The sequence below is a fragment of the Drosophila persimilis genome, unplaced genomic scaffold (genome assembly GCF_003286085.1).
Source record: "Drosophila persimilis strain 14011-0111.01,24,50 unplaced genomic scaffold, DperRS2 tig00000868-arrow-arrow-pilon, whole genome shotgun sequence".
In the NCBI taxonomy this organism is placed as follows: Eukaryota; Metazoa; Arthropoda; class Insecta; order Diptera; family Drosophilidae; genus Drosophila; species Drosophila persimilis.
The window spans coordinates 164153-183914 of record NW_020825365.1 but is presented as its reverse complement, the minus strand read 5'-3'; the positions used below and the strand labels follow the sequence as shown (position 1 = coordinate 183914).

The window sequence follows — 19762 nt, the reverse complement described above, 5'->3', positions numbered from 1 at the left end:
CTTCAGTCTCTAATCTCTTTTTTTGGTCAAAGAGAAAGAGAGATATCTTTGTTTTGCATCTTCAAAGTGGGCGGCGTTTAGAGCTCGCTCAACCTTCAATAAAAAATAAACACCCTATATTGTCAGAGAGCTTTTTTATGACAAAGGCATACAAATCACACAGTATTTATATATAAGTATACATATATAACGTCTACTGATCAAAAAGCTCTTCATACGATCTTGCCGCCGCGCTGCCACTGCGCTGTTCAGAGCGGGGGATTTTTCCATCTGTCAACAGTAAAAGCAAAAATAAACCCCCCCAAACGAGCAGAACTTGTTTGAGATCAACAACAAGTAGGGTCTCGGGCTCTGGTCGAATCACTTCCCGTGAAACAGTTGTCTTGAGTAGACCTCAAAACGTAGTCACAAAATGCAGAAAACTGAGCAAAACAATCTCGCAACTAAGCGGAATAAAAACGTTAAGAGATTCCCAAAGGAACTGATATTTCTCTGTGTGTTTCTACTGATACTAGTGGCACTGGCTGCTGGTTACGCCTTTTGGATGATGAGTGAGTCGAAATCAATCTCCAAAGTATTAGAAACATAAATATTAATAGATAAAAATCTGGGTTTAGCCCATTCCCCAATGAATTCCAATAATAATCTGCACATACTCGACCGCATCGAATGGCAGGGGGAACCACCCAGCGATAAATATGAGCACCTCAAGCTCCCCATCTCCAATGTAATCATCAGTCACACGGCCACCGAGGGATGTACGACAGAAGTGAGTGCGAAAAAGAACCCCTTCTGGGGCAATCTTGAATTAACTTCCCATCCCCAATTTCCATAGGAGATTTGCATCTATCGTGTGCAGACTATTCAGGGTTTTCACATGAAATCTCTCGGCTGGGTGGATATTGGCTATAACTTTCTGGTAGGCGGGGACGGGCAGATCTATGTGGGACGTGGCTGGCATAGTCAGGGGCAGCATGTGCGCGGCTATGGCGCTGTATCCATAAGCATTGCCTTCATTGGAACCTTTGTGAATATGGAGCCACCAGTGCGACAAGTGGAGGCGGCCAAGCGACTGATGGACGAGGGTGTGCGCCTGCATAAGCTGAATCCGGACTACCACATCTATGCCCATCGCCAGCTGAGTCCCAGCGAGAGTCCCGGCCAGAAGCTGTTCGAGATGATCAAGCGCTGGCCACGCTGGATACCGGATGTGACACAATGTACACGCCTGTAAGGACATAGTAAAATGGTTAACTAATCTCCCTTTGATTTAAGTGCGCTTGCTTGGAAATGCCACGCTAAAGTTCGTCACACGCGCCTACTGGTTGGCCCAACTTCCTGGGAAGGCACTGCCTCCCCTGAACCGGCCCGTGAACACCGTACGCTTCGTGCTCACTGCGTCACCCGCGTGCCACACCCAAGCAGGGTGCGTTTTCCAAGTGCGGCTACTCCAAACATTTCACATCGAGAGCAGCGGTTACACGGACATCAACTACAATTTTGTGATTGCCGGCGATACGAACATCTACGAGGGCAGGGGCTGGGATCAAAGCTGCGAGACAGAACAAGATCAGTTTTCCTCGAATAAGCTCGTGGTGGGCTTTGTGGGTCCCTCAGATAGCAATAAGAAATTGGCCCTGGAACTCATAGAGCTGGGTATCAAATGGGGTCACATAAGCAAGGATTATACACTTATAGACAACACAGCATAGAATTCAGGAAGCAGGCAATGATTACCAGTGCCATCCATGAAGTGATACTAGTGTTAAGATCTATACAAAATCCCATCTCATACTTATATAGAAATAAACATGCCTTTAATGAGTGTTTTAACAGCTTCTCTTTTGACTACATTTTTAAACATATTTTTTGAAAGTAGATTTTTAAAACTTTAGCTTTAGCTTCAACCTAACGATATATACAGAACGATCGACTGACACAGGACACACTTTGTGCTTCAGTTGTTGGTTTGGGCTAACAAATGAAATTCGTGATTCGTAAATTTGAAATTTTGGGGGATAACAGCAAACACTCCTCCTCCTGTGACGAGGTTAGTACTACATAAAACTTAGAAAGTTAGACTACATATATAATGAGACAGACAACATCCAATTGCACTTCCAATTCCAGGTTCTAGGTTCCAGGTGAGGGTGGGCAGGTGGGGGGGGGGGGGGGGGAAGGGAGGGGAGGGGAGGGAAATATTAATGGTCCAGGATGCGCATATTGCCAGAGACAATCTTGTTCTCTAGGATAGCCCCAGCGGGTATATCAATACGATCCCCATGATTGGCAATGATGATCACAGTGCCCTGTACAGATACAAAATACAGAAATAAATCAAGAATAAACTACAGAAATCTCAAATTTACCCTCAAAGAAACACCACGGCCAAAGGTCACGTCTCCACTGACCGTCAAATGATCAAGCTCAATAATGTCGGGTATATTGGCAAAGCGACCCAGAAACTCCTTCACCTTGGAGAAGTGATTCTCGCCCAGCTTCACCAGTGGCGTGGTGGGGAACATGCGCTGCGGCGACATCACTAGGCTGCCGTTCTTCAACGTATACAAATTGGACATGACCAAAAGCAGATCGGAAGACTTCTTCACGGGCAAGAAGCGCGACCGAGGTACATTGATGCCAATTGCGCCATCAAAGCACTTCATGGCCGAACCCACAGCTGTCTCCAATTGAATGACACGCAGACCCGTTTCTAGCGTTTTGTTGTTCACAATAATCTCCATACTCAAGGTGCGCTCCCGCAAGACCCGATCGATGGCTATACAAAGAAATGTAGCATCATTTTAGGCATTGATATGATATGAAAACTAAAGACAAATGGGATAAATTCCATACATGCTAGATTGGCCCAAATGTTGTTGGTGTTGAAGAACTTGAAGGTCTTCACCGATTTAAAGTCATCTACATGCTCTGGCGGCACTTGGGCGATTTCCAGCAGCCGCAGCTTGTTCTCGAACTGTATGAGAGTGCCACCCTGAAGGGGAAAAAAATAGCCGAAATTATAAGGTTTTTGCTGAACAATTGTTGTGCCTTTCCCACCTTGACATCAGCCCGTGTCTTGTCAGTGACTTCCATGACAAATTCCACTGGAGTGCTGGCCCGCTCCTCGCCCACCAGCTTATTGAGTATATTCAAATCCACGGTGGCGCCCAGATTGTCAATGTTGGAGAGGAAACAATATTCGCGTCCCTCTTCGATGAACTTCTTCAGCAGCCCAGAGTTGCGGAAAGTGTCGTAAAAGTCGCCATGACCAGGTGGATACCAACTAATAAGAAAGAGAAGAAGGATATTACTTCGTACAAAATCTGAATAATCAGAGTTTAAAGATTATTCTTACGCCTCCATATCCTTCTCCACATCAAAGTCCTTGGCCACAGGCAGAAAATGCTCGCGACTGATGCGCGGAAAGCAGCTCTGATTGAAGGTGTGTATCTGCACGCGGAAGCCCTTGTATTTCCGAACAATCTTCTCGGTATCCTCATCGGTGTTAAAGGAGTTCATCAGCACCAGCGGCACATTGGCATCGTAGGTCTTGTTCAGATGCTCGATCTGCTGGACGGTCAGATCCAAAAACGTCAAATCAGATCTGACGGGAATCACACTCTTGGGTCCATGACAACCCATGGAAGTGCCCAGGCCACCGTTCAGCTTAATGACCACCAATTTGTCCAGCATATTGCGTATCTATCGGAATCATGCACGTATCGTTAGTTAAAGACATATCAATGTCTCGCTCTTTTGCTAAGAGGGATTGATTGTGTTAGAGAGCAAAAGGAATTGGTTGCAGTGAGAGCCAAATTTCTTTATGGTTTTAGTAGTACAGCGTGTGCTAGTGGTTACAAGCTAAAGCAAAAACTAAATAATAGAACCAGCAACTAAAGAAGCGTCCAAAAGCCCAATAGGAGTTAATTTTTTTGAGCTGTGCTCCAAGTCGAAAGATAGAGCGAAGCATAGAGAGGTTTTTAAGTGTAAGGGAAAACGCTTTTACCTCATTCTATATATAACATATATATAAATATATGTGTTGGCCAGATATTAGCCAGGGAATTTGCCGTAGATTATATTGTGTCAACAATAAGAGTATTCAAACATTTCAGTAATCAGTTTTCAAATCAAAGAACATGAAAATATGCAAATTAAAAAAAGTTAACATCTTCATTTCCGTTTTGTTTTAGTTTCTAAATTCTGTGAATGGGGCATTTCTTGAAGTTTTCGTGGATGGAAAGTAAGGGTTGGGACCGATCGTTGGACCCTGCTGCATACCTGCTCGTTCTTTGGCAACTTTAGGTTCGAATAGTTCATCACAGCATTTTCTGGCAGCTTCTGGATCTTGTTCCAGTCCAAAGCGGGACCCTCTGGAAACCGAAAAGCATTAGGAAGATTAATCAAAGGTGATTCTATTCCACCACTTACCCTCCTGCAGGAAGCGTCCAAAGAGATCGGCAAAGCGACCCATCTCCGCCTGGAGGGCTGGCCGACGCACCTGTTCTGTTGTCTGGAGCAGACGGTCCACATCGTTCTCCAGCAGCCGCAGAGCATCCCGCTTGGTGACCTCATGGAACTCCTTCGAATCGGAGGGCACTCGCTGGTGGCCACGCACCTGAAAAAGAGCAAAGAAGAAGAGTTGTTTACACTTGGAGAAACTTTCGTGACAAATCGATTAAGGCAGGCAGCAAAGCGCATCGAAGGCACGCACTCAAGTGACAAAATCACAGAGGCAGTGGCTGCTGCTTTCGTAAGACTCCAATTACTGGTGCTCTCTCATCCAGACGATGGCTTTGCTAAAGACCAACGCAATGACAGTATTCCTTGAAACCTCGCGATGACAAGTCGTTGGATATTTTTGATCCTACTCCTTTATGTGGGCGCCCAGGAGGGCAACGCTGGCACGGTCTTGGATAACGTTGGGGACAGCTTGAAGATGGCGGGACAAATGTTTGGCATCAATACAGCCGCCGATGTGGCAAATCTGGTGGCGCAAGCCTTCTCGGGCAATGGATCCAGGGGCAAGCCGCTAGGTTTGATGAGCATTCTGCAGCACGGCTTCCAGCCCTCAGAGGACCAAGCGGAGCAGAATCAATCGGAGCAGCAGGAAGAGCCGCCTCAAGAGGATGACGGCACTCGAAGGCCTCCTCATCCGCCGCCTTTAATGGGCAGTTTCGATAGCGGACAACTGCTGACGAATATGCTGCGGATGGTGGGCTTTGATGCCCGAAAACTGGGAGCTCTGGCGCTCAATGCCATTATCATGATTGCCCAGGCGGTAGGTCTACGTTTAGAGAGATACAGATCCAGATAACTCCCCCAAAATGCAGTGCAATTAAATGTTTGAGCACATTCAATTCCGTTTGCTGTTTGATGCGAATCTGCCGCCCATTAGTTTTGGGGACATTACTTATTTTTGGATTGATAACTTTTCAATTTGTTTGGAATGTTTTGATTGCAGATTGGCAACACTCTGATGCAGGCAACGCGAGGTGGAGCCGGCGGAAATAACGGCGCTGCCTTCGAGGGACCTGAGGCGCTGTACGAACCAAACGATCATCAGCCGCGTTCTTTATCCATGGGTTCACCGATAGATTGGTTTCTACAGCGACCTGGGACGCACAGCAAGCGATTGCTGGGCCGCATTATGGATAGGGATCTGCCCGAGCACATACTGGACATGATCGAGTCCAAGGAGGACCTAGAAAGGGGCCACGAGGCCGGCTGCTTGAAGATGCTCATGTGCAAGAGCAAACCCATTATCTGGGGCATGCAGAATTCGCTAAAGAAGCGTCTGGCCGGGGAGCCCGAGCTACCAGAGGAGCAGGAGAATCACAACTTTTTCAACAAGGGTATATTCTTCAAGTTTCTGCCCAGCCTGAAGGACTTCAAGGAACACAGTGCTGGCTGTGAGACGCGTTTCAATGAGGAATGTCCCAGGAATGCAACAACGCAAGAGTATTAATATTCATTTTTCGATGGAAACCCATTCTATTATATTCTATATATATATATGTTTTTTTTTTTATTTGTTTAGCAACTTTTATCAAAGGGATTTGTAATTTGTATCTTAAACTTGCATTCTACAATATAAATCAAGAAGATCGATAAATTTCCTTTGACAAATAACATATTATTTATTTAGAGCCCTATTGGTGCAATAATAAACACGGGGAATATTTAGCTATGTATTTGTATAATGAGTTTGACATTTGAACATTCGGTTGAAAGATGATCCCAGAGATAAGCCCCCGGATCCTCCTCCGTAATTGGATTTCCAGAGCGTGCGTAATGTACCATGAAACGACCTCTAGGCGGGTGCAATTTCCTTGTGTAACATTTGGCTTAATCTCGATCTCTCTCATCATGACTTTTATAATATGTACTCCTAGTTAAAAGTTGCTCCTATATGTAATCTGATTCCACCAGCCAGTAATCTGGGTAATATTTTTACTTCACGTATACGTCCTATCACGTTTGCGTGTCTGATAATCAAATTTCATCGACAAGATTAAATACAAAAAAATAACATGTTTATTTCATGAATTTCACTTCGTTTGCGTTCGCCAAAATCGAACCACAAAGATATTCCAAGTTCTGGCCTTTACCTCACTCAACATATGTATGATCTAAACCTTTATGGTGTCTGACGATGATAGCTCCTCCCGTTAACCCATTACGGGGCGGCGCTTCTAAATATTGATATGTTTGCTTTGGGGACCATAACCTGAAATATAGCCTGGGTATATAAATACCAAAATTACCTTTTTTGGAAACATGTTTCTGACACCATCTTATTATTAATTTTTTCATCTGGTTGTTACTCAAGACAAAGTTTTTCCATATAGCAAAATAATTGCATCTTCGGTATAAGCAAAAACCTATTGGTATTTAAATTCCCATTTTAATGTGTTTAAATATCGCTGTTAAGTTTGTTCAAGTGCAAAAACGATTGATCGATTTTAAGTTTTCCGACCATTAAAAAATCACTATTTTCACGGGTGAAATTTTGTAGGTAAAACTCAAAAAGTAACGCTGTCTGTAAAATTAATTCTTCTTGTAGATCAATCAATCTTTCCTCCTTAATGAACAAGAAGAACTATTGCGATATCTTTCACCAGCTCCGCGCTAAAATTCTTCAAGTTCCATAATTTTTCTAGATACTTATATATCCATTGGCTCTTAATGGGTTAACAGTTATTTTTTAAGCACCATGCAATCCATAAAGAGCATATTGACAATAAATCGTTCGACACCCAGTCCTATGAGGGGTGGAAGAGGTGGTTTTAGACCTTGAACTCCACTCACAAGGTTGTCCCGATATCTATCTTCAAATAAAAATACAAAGACAACTCTAAACAAACAAAACTATGTTTTGCTTGAAAACAGTACGTTTTGTTTTTTTTAATCTTCCGATTGAGGCCCAGTGTCAGTCAATCAGTCAATCCGAGTCGGGAAAAATGCAATCGAATTGTGAAAAAAAAAATTATTGCTGCAATCGTTTTTTTTTTCAAAATGATTACGCAAATTAATGGTGTGGAGTGAAAAACAAGTGCCACGCCTATGGCGCCCAAGATGGCAGACGATTGCATGGGGTTTATTTTGATAAACAGACAATGATGATGAGCAATCTGAGCGATAAGCCGGTGTCAGAGGGCAGGTGCTTGAACTTCGACAAGGTCAACACAAGCTCAAGATAATTGGCCCACGTTTCGTTGTTGGGATCCCTGTCTTTTGTGGCGACTCTTTCCGTGTGCAGCTCGGAGAAGTCTTGTGCATTCCATCATCGGAAACTCGGAATATTTGAATGCTCAAATAAAAACAGCTGTGCCAACTCGGAAATGGTTTTTGGGGATCAACAACCATCCAGGTTACCAACCAGGCCCTCTAACACACCTGACACACACAAATACACGTCTGGAGATCCGGTAATTAAAGTAAATTATATATTCTCTTTTTTCCTCTTTGTCTGCTTTGAGATAAGATATGTACTGCCGTCGAGACAAGCAAATAATTTTCGTACCTTACTTCTTACAGAACACTTACTTCCTTACAACAGAAATTCGAACGACAAACACTTTTTGAAATCATCGAGACCTATCTACAAAAAGTCTTATTTTTGATCAAATCCGAGGAATCTAGGACAAGAGATGTCTCGACAAGTAGCTCCCTTGACCCGAAACAATTAATTAGTCGTCCCAGGTCTCTAATGCAAAAACTTCCCTAAAACATTGGCTCTTAAGGGGGAAATTATTATTTTCCTTCGTAGGACTGTTTCTGGTTTTTATAGAACAGGTTCTTTCGATGATCACTTCAGAACCGTTTACACTTAACGACTATGTGGCTCATTAACGTTTTGAACTTGGCCTTAATATCGTCTTACGAAGGGTGTTTCGGTTCGAATTTAAGAACTTACACCGGCACGCTGAAGCAAAACATCAATGGGCCTGATGCCAGATGTCATTGTGTACAGTTCAAAAGGGTTTTATATGAAATTTGTTTGTTAACTATTATATTTTTTGCACTTGAGAAACGCGCGCGATTATTGTCGCAGACAGTTGATCGGGAAAACAGCGGAAAGAACAGAAAACAATAGTGAAACAGCACGGAACGAAGCGCGCTGGTCGAGTGTGCAATTGAAAATAAAGCTAGGGTTCCATTTGAATTTCAATTTCAATACGGGATTTTTTAACAAGCGTACGGGCGGCAGAAACAGCAACAGCGACGGACGCGACAGAAGCAACAAGTGATAGCAAGCTGCTCTTTCTGTTTGAGTGTATGTGCGTGTGCGTGTGTGTGTGTGCGTTTGCGTCAAGTGCTGAGCAAAACAAAAAAAAAACCATCCAAACAAACAAAACCAACAAAGCGCCGGCCAAGGTATATTTTAAGGTAAGGTAAGGTGGCGGTAGACTGGTGCCCAATCAATTGTCTTAGAAAACTGTGCATATGCGTAACAGAACGGCTTTGACTGATTGCAAAAATGTTCCCTGTTCGCTGAATTTTCACCTTCGACTCTGTTTGGGTCCAGTCAGTCTTCAGCGCATTTTCATGTATGCGTGTAAGCCGTTCCTCACACTGGTATTTTAGGGTGAATTGAGTGAGTGGGTAAAAATGATCACTTTACCAGCGAAAGCTAAGTTTATTCAACGATAAGTATTTTTTATGTTATTGCAACAAAAATGTGATTTTTGCCGTTCTCCAATGCGTATGCAAATCAATTAGTGTACCTAAGAGAGTGCAAGCGCCACACCTTGCAATTATTACACCTTGAAGCCGGCCACCACTTAATGAACAAAGCAGCAAAGATAAGAGAGGCCACGTAGTGGTCAAGTGGGAGGAGAAGAACGAAGCACGAAGAAGATGAAGATTAAGAGGAAGGAAAATAAATATGGAGAAGCACCATATGAGAGTAAGAAATGTAATCAAAGGCATTAGAAAGAGTGGGTGTGAGAGCCAATATCCGCGGGCACTTATCACCAAACACACACACACACGCACGCATACTCATGTGAACAACGCTAACGGAACAACTGCTACATAGTCTGAAGGAGTTATCAGCACGTCCTACAAATACCACCGATTAGAGTGTATTTTGGGGGGCGATTGATAAGGCATAGACAATCGTATTATACATATGTGTACATATATGTCCCAACGGCTTGGCAAATGTTGGCCACCCAAAAAACCACACAGACCCACTCACACACACACACACTGTCGGGGCCACACAGCTGTGCGACACATGCCAGTACTTGGCGTCGCGGCTGAAGGGAGGTCACTTGAAGGTTAACGTTAAGCAAATGCAAGAGTCTCATAAAGGGAAAGACAAAACCAGTCAGAGAGTCCGAGTCAAAAGGGCTTCGTTACCAGATATCCGGAGAAGAGAGGTGCGGTGCCTATAAATACAGTCCATGAGACCGGCAACATTTGTTGCATCCACTGGAATGCAAGAATGCACTCACCCATACAAACCTGCGTTTGCCGAGACGAGAGAGAGAGAGAGAACCTAGCGTTTGTGGGAGGAAACAGTAACACTGCATACAATTTAGTTAAAACTCACCTTTCCTTCATTGGGCACATCCAACATAATGATTTATTATAGTAGGGGTCACCAGCCGAATTAGTAATTAAACGTCGATAATTGGTTATCTCTAAATCTTAGCACTGAAACGCACACAGACACGGAAAAAGTGCGCGCCCTTACACTACGCCTGCACAAAACAGCTGGAGAGAGGACGACGGATCGCGTTTAAGCACCCCAACTGAGCCCACGCAATGTTTTTCTTTAGCATAAGCTGTTTGCTCGCAAAGTTAAAGGTCGGGACCGATGGGGCAAGATAAACTAGAACAAGAACGATACTAATTTATAGCGCAGGAGCGTTCTTGGCTGAGAAATTCAAATTAGCTCTCACGCTTTAACCAAACTGCGTTCTTCGTAGTAGAGCTACGTCACAAATTTCCAAATATACCGCGAATATACTGACGAACTATCTGCGCTCAACTTCCATCATATCCCACGTTTTTGATATTCGGTTGAATACTACTATCTATAAAGACCCCTCAGCTCCAGACTTATAATTTGATCCGATTGCTTAATCAATTTCCCACAAGACTGGTTGAATTTAAGTTTTCATTCTTGTTGGAATGTTCATAAAATAGGGTTTAGGCCAAAACAGTGAACAAAAATGTTCACTAAATTAATTTCTTGACCTAGTAACTACATGCTAGCTTCACATCTGCTACATATTAACGACATGGCATGTAATTACCAAAGGCGACACCTGAAGGGGAAAACCGGCCCTTTTTTTTATATATGCTCCATGGAAGTGCCAGTGTGGCGTTATCCACTTTTTGACATGCCTTTTTATCTGACATTTTTGAAAAAAGTGATATTTTGAGGGCAAACAATCGACAATTCGATGCTGGTCACGATGTGGCCTGGGATATGGCCCCAAGCGGCATTTCTACACGATTTCTACATTGGTGCATTCGACAAGAGGGTGAGTCAATAACGCATCTTAAAATATACTGGAAAGTACTAGAAAACACTATGAAAAGTATAAAATTTGCAAGGTGTGTGAGCTAAACATGGTGGCAAGAAAATCAGTGTGACCGACCATCAGAAATATTTCAAAATATACCGTCTCTGTTAAAATTATACTGACAAATTCAAGTTCTATTATACATATTCATCGTTTATGATGTTCCGTTAAATATAACTAGCTATCTAGATCTCTCAGCCCTGCCCACATAATATTATCCAATTAATTAACCTATTTTCTACCTTACTGGTTTATTATAATACTTGCTTTTATTGGATTTTGCCTAAAAAATGGTTTTAGCGAAAAAGGTAAAACAAAAAACACGTAAGACAGTAATGGTTCAAATTGCTAAATTTTGATATTCCGTTGAATAATGCTGGCTAACTAAGACTCTCAGCTCTGCCCACATAGTTTTATACATTTGATGAATACATTTTCTACAAGATTAATTACTTTTAAGTACTCCCATTTATTGTATTTTGACTAAAAGACGGTTTGAACAAAGAAGAACATTAAAGAAACTGTCGCAATGTTGTCACGTCAATGTTGCTGGTATTTGAAGACTTGTTGCTTGTCAACCGGAGTATGGCCATACCCTCTTCGTTTATTTAATACTAAGAAACTGTTTTTAAAACTTAATTAATAAAGACATTTTTGGTCTCTGTAAGCAAACCACTAATTTTAAAGTATCGTTGAAGTTTCTTTAAAAGAGAAACTGATTAGTTTCTGAATTAATGAGTGCGACAGCCCTAGCAGTCAGCTGACACACAAAAACAAAGTATAAGGCGAAACAAACTACGCAAAAACAACACAAGAAGGAAGCCCTATTTTTGTTTTGTGTACAAAAAAAAAACAAAATAAAAACAGACATGGGTGTGTGCCTATCCTGCTGCGGCAACAGTGCCGAGGAAGCCAATCTCATGCCCTCACCGGTGCGACAAATGCGATATAGCTGTGCTGGAAGCGATGTAGAGACCATATTGAAAACTGATTCTTTGCAGGAGGAGCGCCGCCAGCAGCAACTGGACGCTGCGGAAAAGCGTCGCCAGGAGAACGAGTCGCGTGGAATTAAAAATCCCGAGAACCTGCGCAGGCAGCAGCAGAAGGCATTGGAGCAGGAACGTCGCGAACGGGAGGCGGACCGCCAAGGCCAAGGACAGCCCACCCTGAAGGTGATTCATTTATCTAATTACCCAATGCAATCCATCCCCCTGCAAATCCGAATGTTTTCTTTCAGTGGCAGACTACTTAAGGCTACAGTGAATGAAATCCCCACCGCAGCTGCCTCTGTCCGGCTGCTTCTAAAGCGCTAGACGACGGACGCCCTTCATCTTGTATGACGCTATCGAAGCTATCCGGGTGCCAGGGTACATTGCTTTTTGTATATCTTTATAAATTGTTTATTTGTTAGCCATCTTTGTACCTTATCTATTGTATATTTATACACGTCTACATCTACCTTCGAAGCACACTCCAAGTTTTTTTAAAAAGCGTTAAACTGTGTACCAAATTACTACCAAAAATAAAAAGACCACGAAAACTACATCAAAGAACAAAAAAAAGTATATTCATATAAAGAGATCTGAAAATTAAAAGATTTATTCCTTACTGTTACATCGAACCATAGATAAACAAATTATAAACTAAAAACTAAGTAGCAATCATAGATGAAAAAGAGATCTAGAGATTTCAAATGAAGAATATTGAATAATATTAAAAAAATTAAATTTAGAAACCAAACTAAAAATCGTTGATATATGAAGAAAAACAGATACTAGTTTAGCGGATCTTAAAAGTAAAAGATTCCTGATAAATCAAACCATAAAAAATACCAATAGAATTAAGAGATTTCAAATTGAGAATAAATATACAAAAAAATTGAAAGGGGAAAACCAAATAAAAATCATTTTCCACGGAAAAGAGATCTGAAATGGGGAATATTTTGAAGAAAAATCGTTGAAATACAGGAAGCCACTTCCTATAGATAATTCAATTTCCATTTCCCATTAATCATTCAGCACTTTCCTTTTTCTATACATTTATTAAGTAAATAAGTCAAATGAAAATATGAAAACACGAAACCAATAGATAAAACTTTAATTATATTATTGATTTTGATGAAAATAAGTAAAAATCCCATTTTTTAAATAGATTTCTTGTCCCTTATTTATTTCGACCTTTTTAATGATTTTTAAAATACATTTTTATCATTTGAAGAGATCTCGTGTCCGTTAATGCATACCCCGTCGAGAGATCTCCTCCAGCAGTATTTTTTATGTACCATTTTATTTACAAGTTTATTTTTTTTAGTAAAATAATAAAAAAATATTTATATATTTATATATGCAACTCTTTTTTATACGATAAATGTATGTGTCCCGAACAGAAAAGTAGAATTAATCTTAAGATTACATTTTTGAACCATTTAATCCGTTAGTGGATCTCGTGCTTCCACTTGTCGCGTGCCTCGAGCTTCGCCTCCGGCACCAGGGAGCTCTTGGCACCGCCGAGTATGTTCGTTGTGGCCTGCGTCGCCAGGACAGCCGGACAGACGACTAGCTGGGGTATCTGCCGCACAACAGCTCCCACAGCGCCACTGTAGCCCTTCTGGTCGTGCTCTGTCATGGCCGCCTCGATCAGCGTGTTGGCCGAGTCGTTGATACCCTCCTTGACGATAGTGTACGCATTGGCTACGCCCTCGCGCAAATCCTTGGGCCTACCCTGACGCTTCTTCTTGCCTCGCTTCGTGTATCGCTTTTTGAGAGACGGGCCCGCCGACAGCATGTCGAAGGTGGTCTCTGCCGTGAACTGCAGCAAGTGGATGATCCGCGAGGTGATCTCCAGTGCCGCGAGGGCAGTGCGAGCCGTGAAACTCTGGGCCCCCAGCTGGAATCCTCGAATGATGCGCCCATCCTTGTTGTACTGCTCGATGGGCAGCCGGAAAAGGTCGTAAACGCCCTGGAACAGCTGCAGCACCGCATTGGTGGGCCCAATGCCACTCAGGATGTTCGGCAGTTGATTGCGTTTGATGTCCTTTAGCCACTCCTTGCAGAGGAACTCGCAGAGCTTGTTCCAGCCAAGGATGCCGCGACGGTTGACGATCTCCCGCAGACAGATGCCCGATCCCTGTAGCTGCGCCAGACCCATAATGAGACCCGTAATGGGGCCACGCGACAGTTCGATCCTACGGCCATGGTAGTCGAAGCAGATGGGCAAAGCGGGGCTGAAGATCACCTCCCGAAAGTAGACGGGTGCCGACTCTCCTCCCAGGGGATCATCCTCCAGCTCTGCGGTGGTGTCCTTGCCCTCGTCGATGAGCACATCGAGATTCCGCTCCACAATCTGCCTCGCCTCCAGATCCTGCAGGGCATCAGACATTTTGTTCACCGACATCACGGGCATGTCAGAGGAGGAGTTGAGCTCCATTTTGGAATTCGCTGAGGCACTGGAATTTGAGGAGGAGTTCTTGAACAACGCCGAAAAGAAGTCCTCCAGAAAGAGCAGCGTATCCTGGTCAATATTCAGTTTGATGGGCAGAATGGACACCCGCAGGGAGCACTCCTCCGCGGTGCTCTTCTGAGGGTTGGGTCGCACATTCAAGGCCTTCACAATGACCATGTTCTCGTCGGGTCGGCGGGATATATTGCTGATGTTCGGATGATATAGGAACTTGTTGATGTCTGAGGAGCGCAGGCGGTCTCGAATTTCGATCTCCGAGATGAGCAGCACCTGCCGCGAGGAGTATATGGAGCTGAGGGGATAGGCCTCGTAGGAAAAGCGGATCTTCGACAGTTGTATCTCCACCAGCACATCCATGTTCCTTCTCGAGCCCTTTGGCTCCTTGGGCAGACCTACCCCCTTCTTCGAAGCCTTCTCGCCTTGCGGCTGCGATACCCCGTACTTGTACGTGTCCGACATGTGTCCGTAGCCTGCGCTCTGGGTCTGCTTTCTGCTGCCATCGATTGTGGGTTGATCTGGAAAGTCCCTGCCGCCGTACAGGTGCCACGTGAAGGTCATCTCGCACAAAGTGTAGCTGCTCTCGGCAATGGGAAAGTTCACGGGCGGCCTCAGCAGATCCACCTTCTCGTGTGGCAGACAGAAGTGATTGTCCACGATCTGGAGCGGATCCTCGGACACGTAGATCTGCTTGACTCCGAACTTGTCCATGCGGGAGATCTCATCGTCGTGAATGATGTCAAAGTCACGCTCCTCCATCAGCGGGGGGAGCACATCCCCCAGTTCCTGCTGCACCTGCTGCAGGGGCTGTTCCAGAGTCTGATTGTAGTACGACTGGAGCATCACGTTCGACTCAAAGTCCACAATGTTGCAGATCTCTGAGGGGCCACTCTCCACAATCAGGGATATGCTCTGCATATCGCCGGGCTCCTTCTTCTTTGAGGGCGAGGATGCTATATTCTTTTTCTTCTGCAGCTCCGCCTTCTCCTTGGGTTCGTCGGGGAAGTAGAAGATCTCGATGCCCTCCTCCTTCCCCGCCAGCTTGTTGTGCCTTGGTCCGGGCGTACTCTCCACATCCATCACGGCATCGGCCATCAGTTTGTTCACATGATCTTGGGTCTGGTCGTCGCACACCTGATCCTCCTCACTGGCCTTGGGCTCAGCAATCTTGCTCTCGGCCTCCAGTGAGCTCCCTTCGGGCGAAATGAGATCCTTGTCATTGGCCACATAGCCAATGAGCTGTGCCAGAGCCGCCGCCGAGTCGTAGCAGGTCTTCAGGTGCATGTCGTGGATGGAGGAACGCAGATCCACTCTGGGCTGCTGTTTATCGTCCTCGTTAAGGCGGAAGGAGATGTTCAGCAGACCCACATTCAGCACCGGGATCAGGGTATCAGAGCCGGAGGAACCGGAGCCGGAGCCCATGCTGAGGACACAGTCCTCGCCAATCACCCGCAGGGTGCAGCCGCTCATCGAAGATATAATATTGCTGCTTAGCGTGCAGTAGCCAATGTCAATAAGGGCCCGATGTGGGAAGAACTGGGGCCGATAGTCGATGGCCGCATTCCACACATGAAGCTGGATCTCGGAGACGAGAGCGAAGGGCACATACGCCTCGATAGGGAAATCGGTTACATCCATAAAGTCAAGCAATTGATTCAGCCAATTGTGCTCCGAGAAGGCGGGATGGTGCTGCAGTATGGCCCCATTGATACCGAAAGACATCTTCATGCGTTTTATGCGCTTCTCCGGCTGCTTCTTGATCTCCGCCACCACGGAGAGCACCTCCTGCCGCTTCCTGTAGGGCTCCTGATGCTGCTCCTGCCTGCCAAAATTGTAGATGGTGGGCTGGAGATTGCCATCTAGATGATCGCTCCAGGCGAGATGCAAATCGTGCTGGGTATTCCCACAGTGAAGCGCCTCCACGTGGCTCAATTGAATGCAAAAGTAACTCCGATTCGGATCGTTGTTCAGTCCGTTGATGGTGAAGAGCTTGAACTCCTTGATATTCACCTGAAACTTGCCGCATTGTTGCGTCCGCAGTTGCGTCTCGGGATCCACAAAGTGCGAGAATAATATCAGGGATCCCTCTGCCACAAGCAGCTCAAAGGAGAAGGCGTCATCGGTGCACAGTTGGGGACTGCGACTGGGATTGGCATGGGATTTGGGTAGAGTATTCTCTGCCATGGAAAAATAGATGCTGCTCTCCATGGCACTGGTGCTCAGCAGGACACTCCTGTCGTATTTGTGCTTCTGATATTCCATGGCACTCTCCTCCAGGGTGGGCTCCTCCTCCTCGCTTTCGTTCTGCTTTTCCTCCTCTTTCTCGTAGTCGTAGTGGGGGGAACGCGGCTCCCACATGAACAGATCGCCATTGAGGCGATTGTAGATCAGTTCGTACATCAGCTTAGACTCCAACACCACCTTGATCTGAGGCACATACACCGCGACCTTTAGCTTCGAGGATTGCGTGCAGCTCTGGCAAAAGTCGTTGATCTCCTCTGTCTCACCAGGCAGAAAGGAATCCGTTTTATCCGCACACCCTTCAAGACCCTCCACATTGGTGGTGTAGCCAAAGGTGCACTTGGAGCTAAAGGGCGACCGCCGCTTGGGCTTCTTGTTATGATCCGTTGTTCGGGTGTCGTTGTTGTTCTCCTTGGGCTGCAGCACATCGATCTGGATCTTCTTGTTGTTCTTTTGATGGCCCTTCAGCAGGGGAATGGCACTCTGCTTCTCAGCATCGCAATAGAAGGCGTCCATTTCCTCCGCCAGGATGGTGATGTGGGTCCGCGAGGCGATCAACAAACTCCGAAACTCTAGGGCCAGGAAATCCTGGCGGACGTTCTTCTTCCACCAGGGAATCTTGTGGGGATCGTTGGGCGGCCGCCCATCGACTACTGGGAATCGCAGATGTAGCCTCAAGTTCTCGCATTTCCCTTGCACTTCCGTCAGACTGCCATCCTCTGGATAGATCTCATTCTCCCGAGAGCTCTGTGCAAAGGGCGACTGCCCGAAGAGGGCGCCCAATCGATCGTAAATCGAGATGTCGAGCTCTGCGGTGCACTCATCGAAGATACACTCAATCTTGTTGGTGCAACGATTGTGGTTCTGCTTGAACAGGAACGACGAGCTCTGATTGACCACGATCTCCGGACGAATGTGGTAGCCATCGGGGCAGTTCCGCTGGCGATCGAACTGGATGAGATGGTCTATCGCATTGTCGAGCACCTCGCAAATGTCCACTGCCGTTGCCGAGAGTGTGGTCTTTGAGGTGAGCTCCTGAAAGTAGCGCTGCTGATTTCCGCTCACAATAATGGGCGCCGCTTTTATCAGCAAATAGTTGAGGTTCTCCATCGGCAGGTGGTTTGCCGTCTGGGTGTTCTGGTGGAAAAACTGCTGCGACGTCTGCGAGTAGCTCTGGAAACTAGAGCTGTCGAACACACGCGTATAGCTATCGATGCTCGCGGTGTTCTGGATGAGAATATCATTGTGCAAGGCGATCCCAAAGACCTGGGAGATCTGTATTTTGAATTTAAGGATCTCCCCGGATTTTTCCGTGTAGCCCATCTCCTGCTGGGCATTGCTGCAGGAGGTAACCATGCTGGAGGCCGAATTTCCACCCACAGATTCGCACATCTTGCGATGTGCACTCCTGGAGTAGACGCTCCTGGTGGCTCCAGGCTCCTGGTTGGCTACTTCATAGCTCGAGTACTCTGTGGGCTCTGAGGACCAGTCGGTATTTTGCGAGAGTATACCCGTCATTTTGGTGGGCTCGCGTTGCTGATACTCGCTCGGCGGCGTCGTAGACTTGATGCTCTTGCAGCGTGTCTTGCGCAGCGTATCCTTGGGCCGTTCATTGTTGCTGAAGCCCTTGGAGATCTCCACCAGGAGGTGGATTTGCCGCGGCGTCAGTATAAAGTAGATATCATCCAGTATGATCTCCAGATTCACTTTGGGACCCACAATGTTCTCGGTTTGCTTGATGTTGATCTGGATGTTCTGCGATCCCTTGAGCTCTACGATCTTGCAGAGTTGCTCGTACTGGATTGGCCCGCTCACCGAATGGATGTGTCTGTCGATATCCAGCACTTCGGAAGTGTGTATGGTCAGCCCCTCGATCACCAGATTGTGCTTAGCAATCATTGGCAGCGTATTGAAGTTAGAGATAATGCTATCATCGTCATCCGCCACCGTCTGGCTGCTGCTCAGATCCACACCATTGTGATTGAGGCTCTCGTAGCCCGTTTTGTTCATATAGTCTACGTGACTGGCCTGGAAGGACATAACAAGCTTTCTGTCCGACTGCGGGAGCAGGTACTCGATATTGAGCGTTGTATTCGTGAGTTTAGCCTTAATGCGATTTAGGACATTGTCGATAGTCTCCGCGAACTTCTCCAGGCCAATGAGGGCATTGTTGTGGTTGAGAAAGGGCACATCATCGTCCACCTGCTTCATGCACTCCTCGGCCATCTGCATGGAGCTGCTCACCGACGACCACATGGACTCCAGCATGGTGGTGCCGCTCTGGAAGCGTGTCACCGGACGTAGCGTTATCGTCAGATTGGAGATCTCCAGCGAGCTGTCGTTGGTCATGAGAGCATTCCATGGTACCGCCACCGTCAGGCAGCCAATGTGTCCGGATACTACCTCAAAGGCCCAGCCCTGGTCCTCGAACAGATCATTGAAGGCGTTCACCTTGAGCGAGATATTCTCCACCACGGCCCTGCCATTGTACAGATCCACTTTCAGCTGCTCCAAATTCAGATTGTTCTCAAAAAACTGACCCAAATATCGCTGCAGCAGGTATCTGCACATCTTTGTCTTTAGCCCATCCCAGGGATTGAACCACGACATTGTGGTGCTGTTGATTTCTGATTCGCAGTTTTTCGGCCTTCTGCGTTGTATTATTTCCAGTCCAGTCGAGCAACAACAACCACACGCACACGCAGTCAGACCTTTGTTATTGTTCGTCGGTGAAAAACGGAAATGGAAATCACAGCGGACGTTTCTTAGCGATAACTGGCGTTACTGCGCAAATCACTTGCATCTTAATGTACAATTGGGATTAATATTTATAAGGGTCAGGTTGGCTGCAATGAAAAAGAGCCTTAGCTACTCGCAAATGTACAAATAATGCGTTTAAAAAATCACCATTCAAACACCCTACGAGGCAGCTTTTTGTTCTTCTTCTCTTGTCATCGATAAAATATACCGTCCGACCATCAGAAATATACCGAAACATACCATCTCATTTATAAAAT

At 45.5% G+C, this 19762-nt stretch overlaps 5 protein-coding genes across 9 annotated transcripts; 3 read left to right on the top strand and 2 right to left on the bottom strand.

Annotated features, from left to right (window-relative positions):
* The first annotated feature begins 215 nt into the window (after positions 1-215).
* Positions 216-1835, top strand: LOC6602717 (peptidoglycan-recognition protein LF). 2 transcript variants are annotated; one of them, XM_026993660.1, is made up of 4 exons: positions 216-551; positions 600-769; positions 836-1220; positions 1276-1835. In XM_026993660.1, the coding sequence occupies exons 1-4, from the start codon at positions 413-415 to the stop codon at positions 1710-1712; spliced, it is 1131 nt and encodes a 376-aa protein (XP_026849461.1). In that variant the 5' UTR covers positions 216-412; the 3' UTR covers positions 1713-1835. The 2 variants fall into 2 exon arrangements, with proteins under 2 accessions (XP_026849461.1, XP_002027742.1); XM_002027706.2 differs by having other exon boundaries at positions 220-551; positions 618-769.
* Positions 1836-2167: 332 nt separating this feature from the next.
* Positions 2168-10360, bottom strand: LOC6602718 (UTP--glucose-1-phosphate uridylyltransferase). Of its 4 annotated transcripts, none has more exons than XM_002027707.2 (9): positions 10067-10360; positions 4435-4621; positions 4285-4376; positions 4010-4015; positions 3359-3705; positions 3061-3286; positions 2857-2995; positions 2370-2779; positions 2168-2309 (listed from the first exon to the last, which is right to left on the bottom strand). In XM_002027707.2, the coding sequence occupies exons 1-9, from the start codon at positions 10091-10093 to the stop codon at positions 2202-2204; spliced, it is 1542 nt and encodes a 513-aa protein (XP_002027743.1). In that variant the 5' UTR covers positions 10094-10360; the 3' UTR covers positions 2168-2201. The 4 variants fall into 4 exon arrangements, with proteins under 4 accessions (XP_002027743.1, XP_026849458.1, XP_026849460.1 ...); XM_026993657.1 differs by lacking the exon at positions 10067-10360 and adding an exon at positions 8423-8592; XM_026993659.1 differs by lacking the exon at positions 4010-4015 and having other exon boundaries at positions 10067-10358.
* LOC6602719 lies at positions 4633-6118 on the top strand. The gene is made up of 2 exons (XM_002027708.2): positions 4633-5284; positions 5468-6118. The coding sequence occupies exons 1-2, from the start codon at positions 4844-4846 to the stop codon at positions 5969-5971; spliced, it is 945 nt and encodes a 314-aa protein (XP_002027744.1). The 5' UTR covers positions 4633-4843; the 3' UTR covers positions 5972-6118.
* A 1448-nt stretch (positions 10361-11808) lies between the features above and the next one.
* On the top strand, positions 11809-12624 carry LOC6602720 (small VCP/p97-interacting protein). Its single transcript, XM_002027709.2, has 3 exons — positions 11809-11980; positions 12050-12220; positions 12286-12624. The coding sequence occupies exons 1-3, from the start codon at positions 11918-11920 to the stop codon at positions 12298-12300; spliced, it is 249 nt and encodes an 82-aa protein (XP_002027745.1). The 5' UTR covers positions 11809-11917; the 3' UTR covers positions 12301-12624.
* Positions 12625-13074: 450 nt separating this feature from the next.
* Positions 13075-19577, bottom strand: LOC6602721 (autophagy-related protein 2 homolog A). The gene has a single exon (XM_002027710.2). The coding sequence runs from the start codon at positions 19353-19355 to the stop codon at positions 13482-13484; it is 5874 nt and encodes a 1957-aa protein (XP_002027746.1). The 5' UTR covers positions 19356-19577; the 3' UTR covers positions 13075-13481.
* Between the last annotated feature and the right edge of the window lie 185 nt (positions 19578-19762).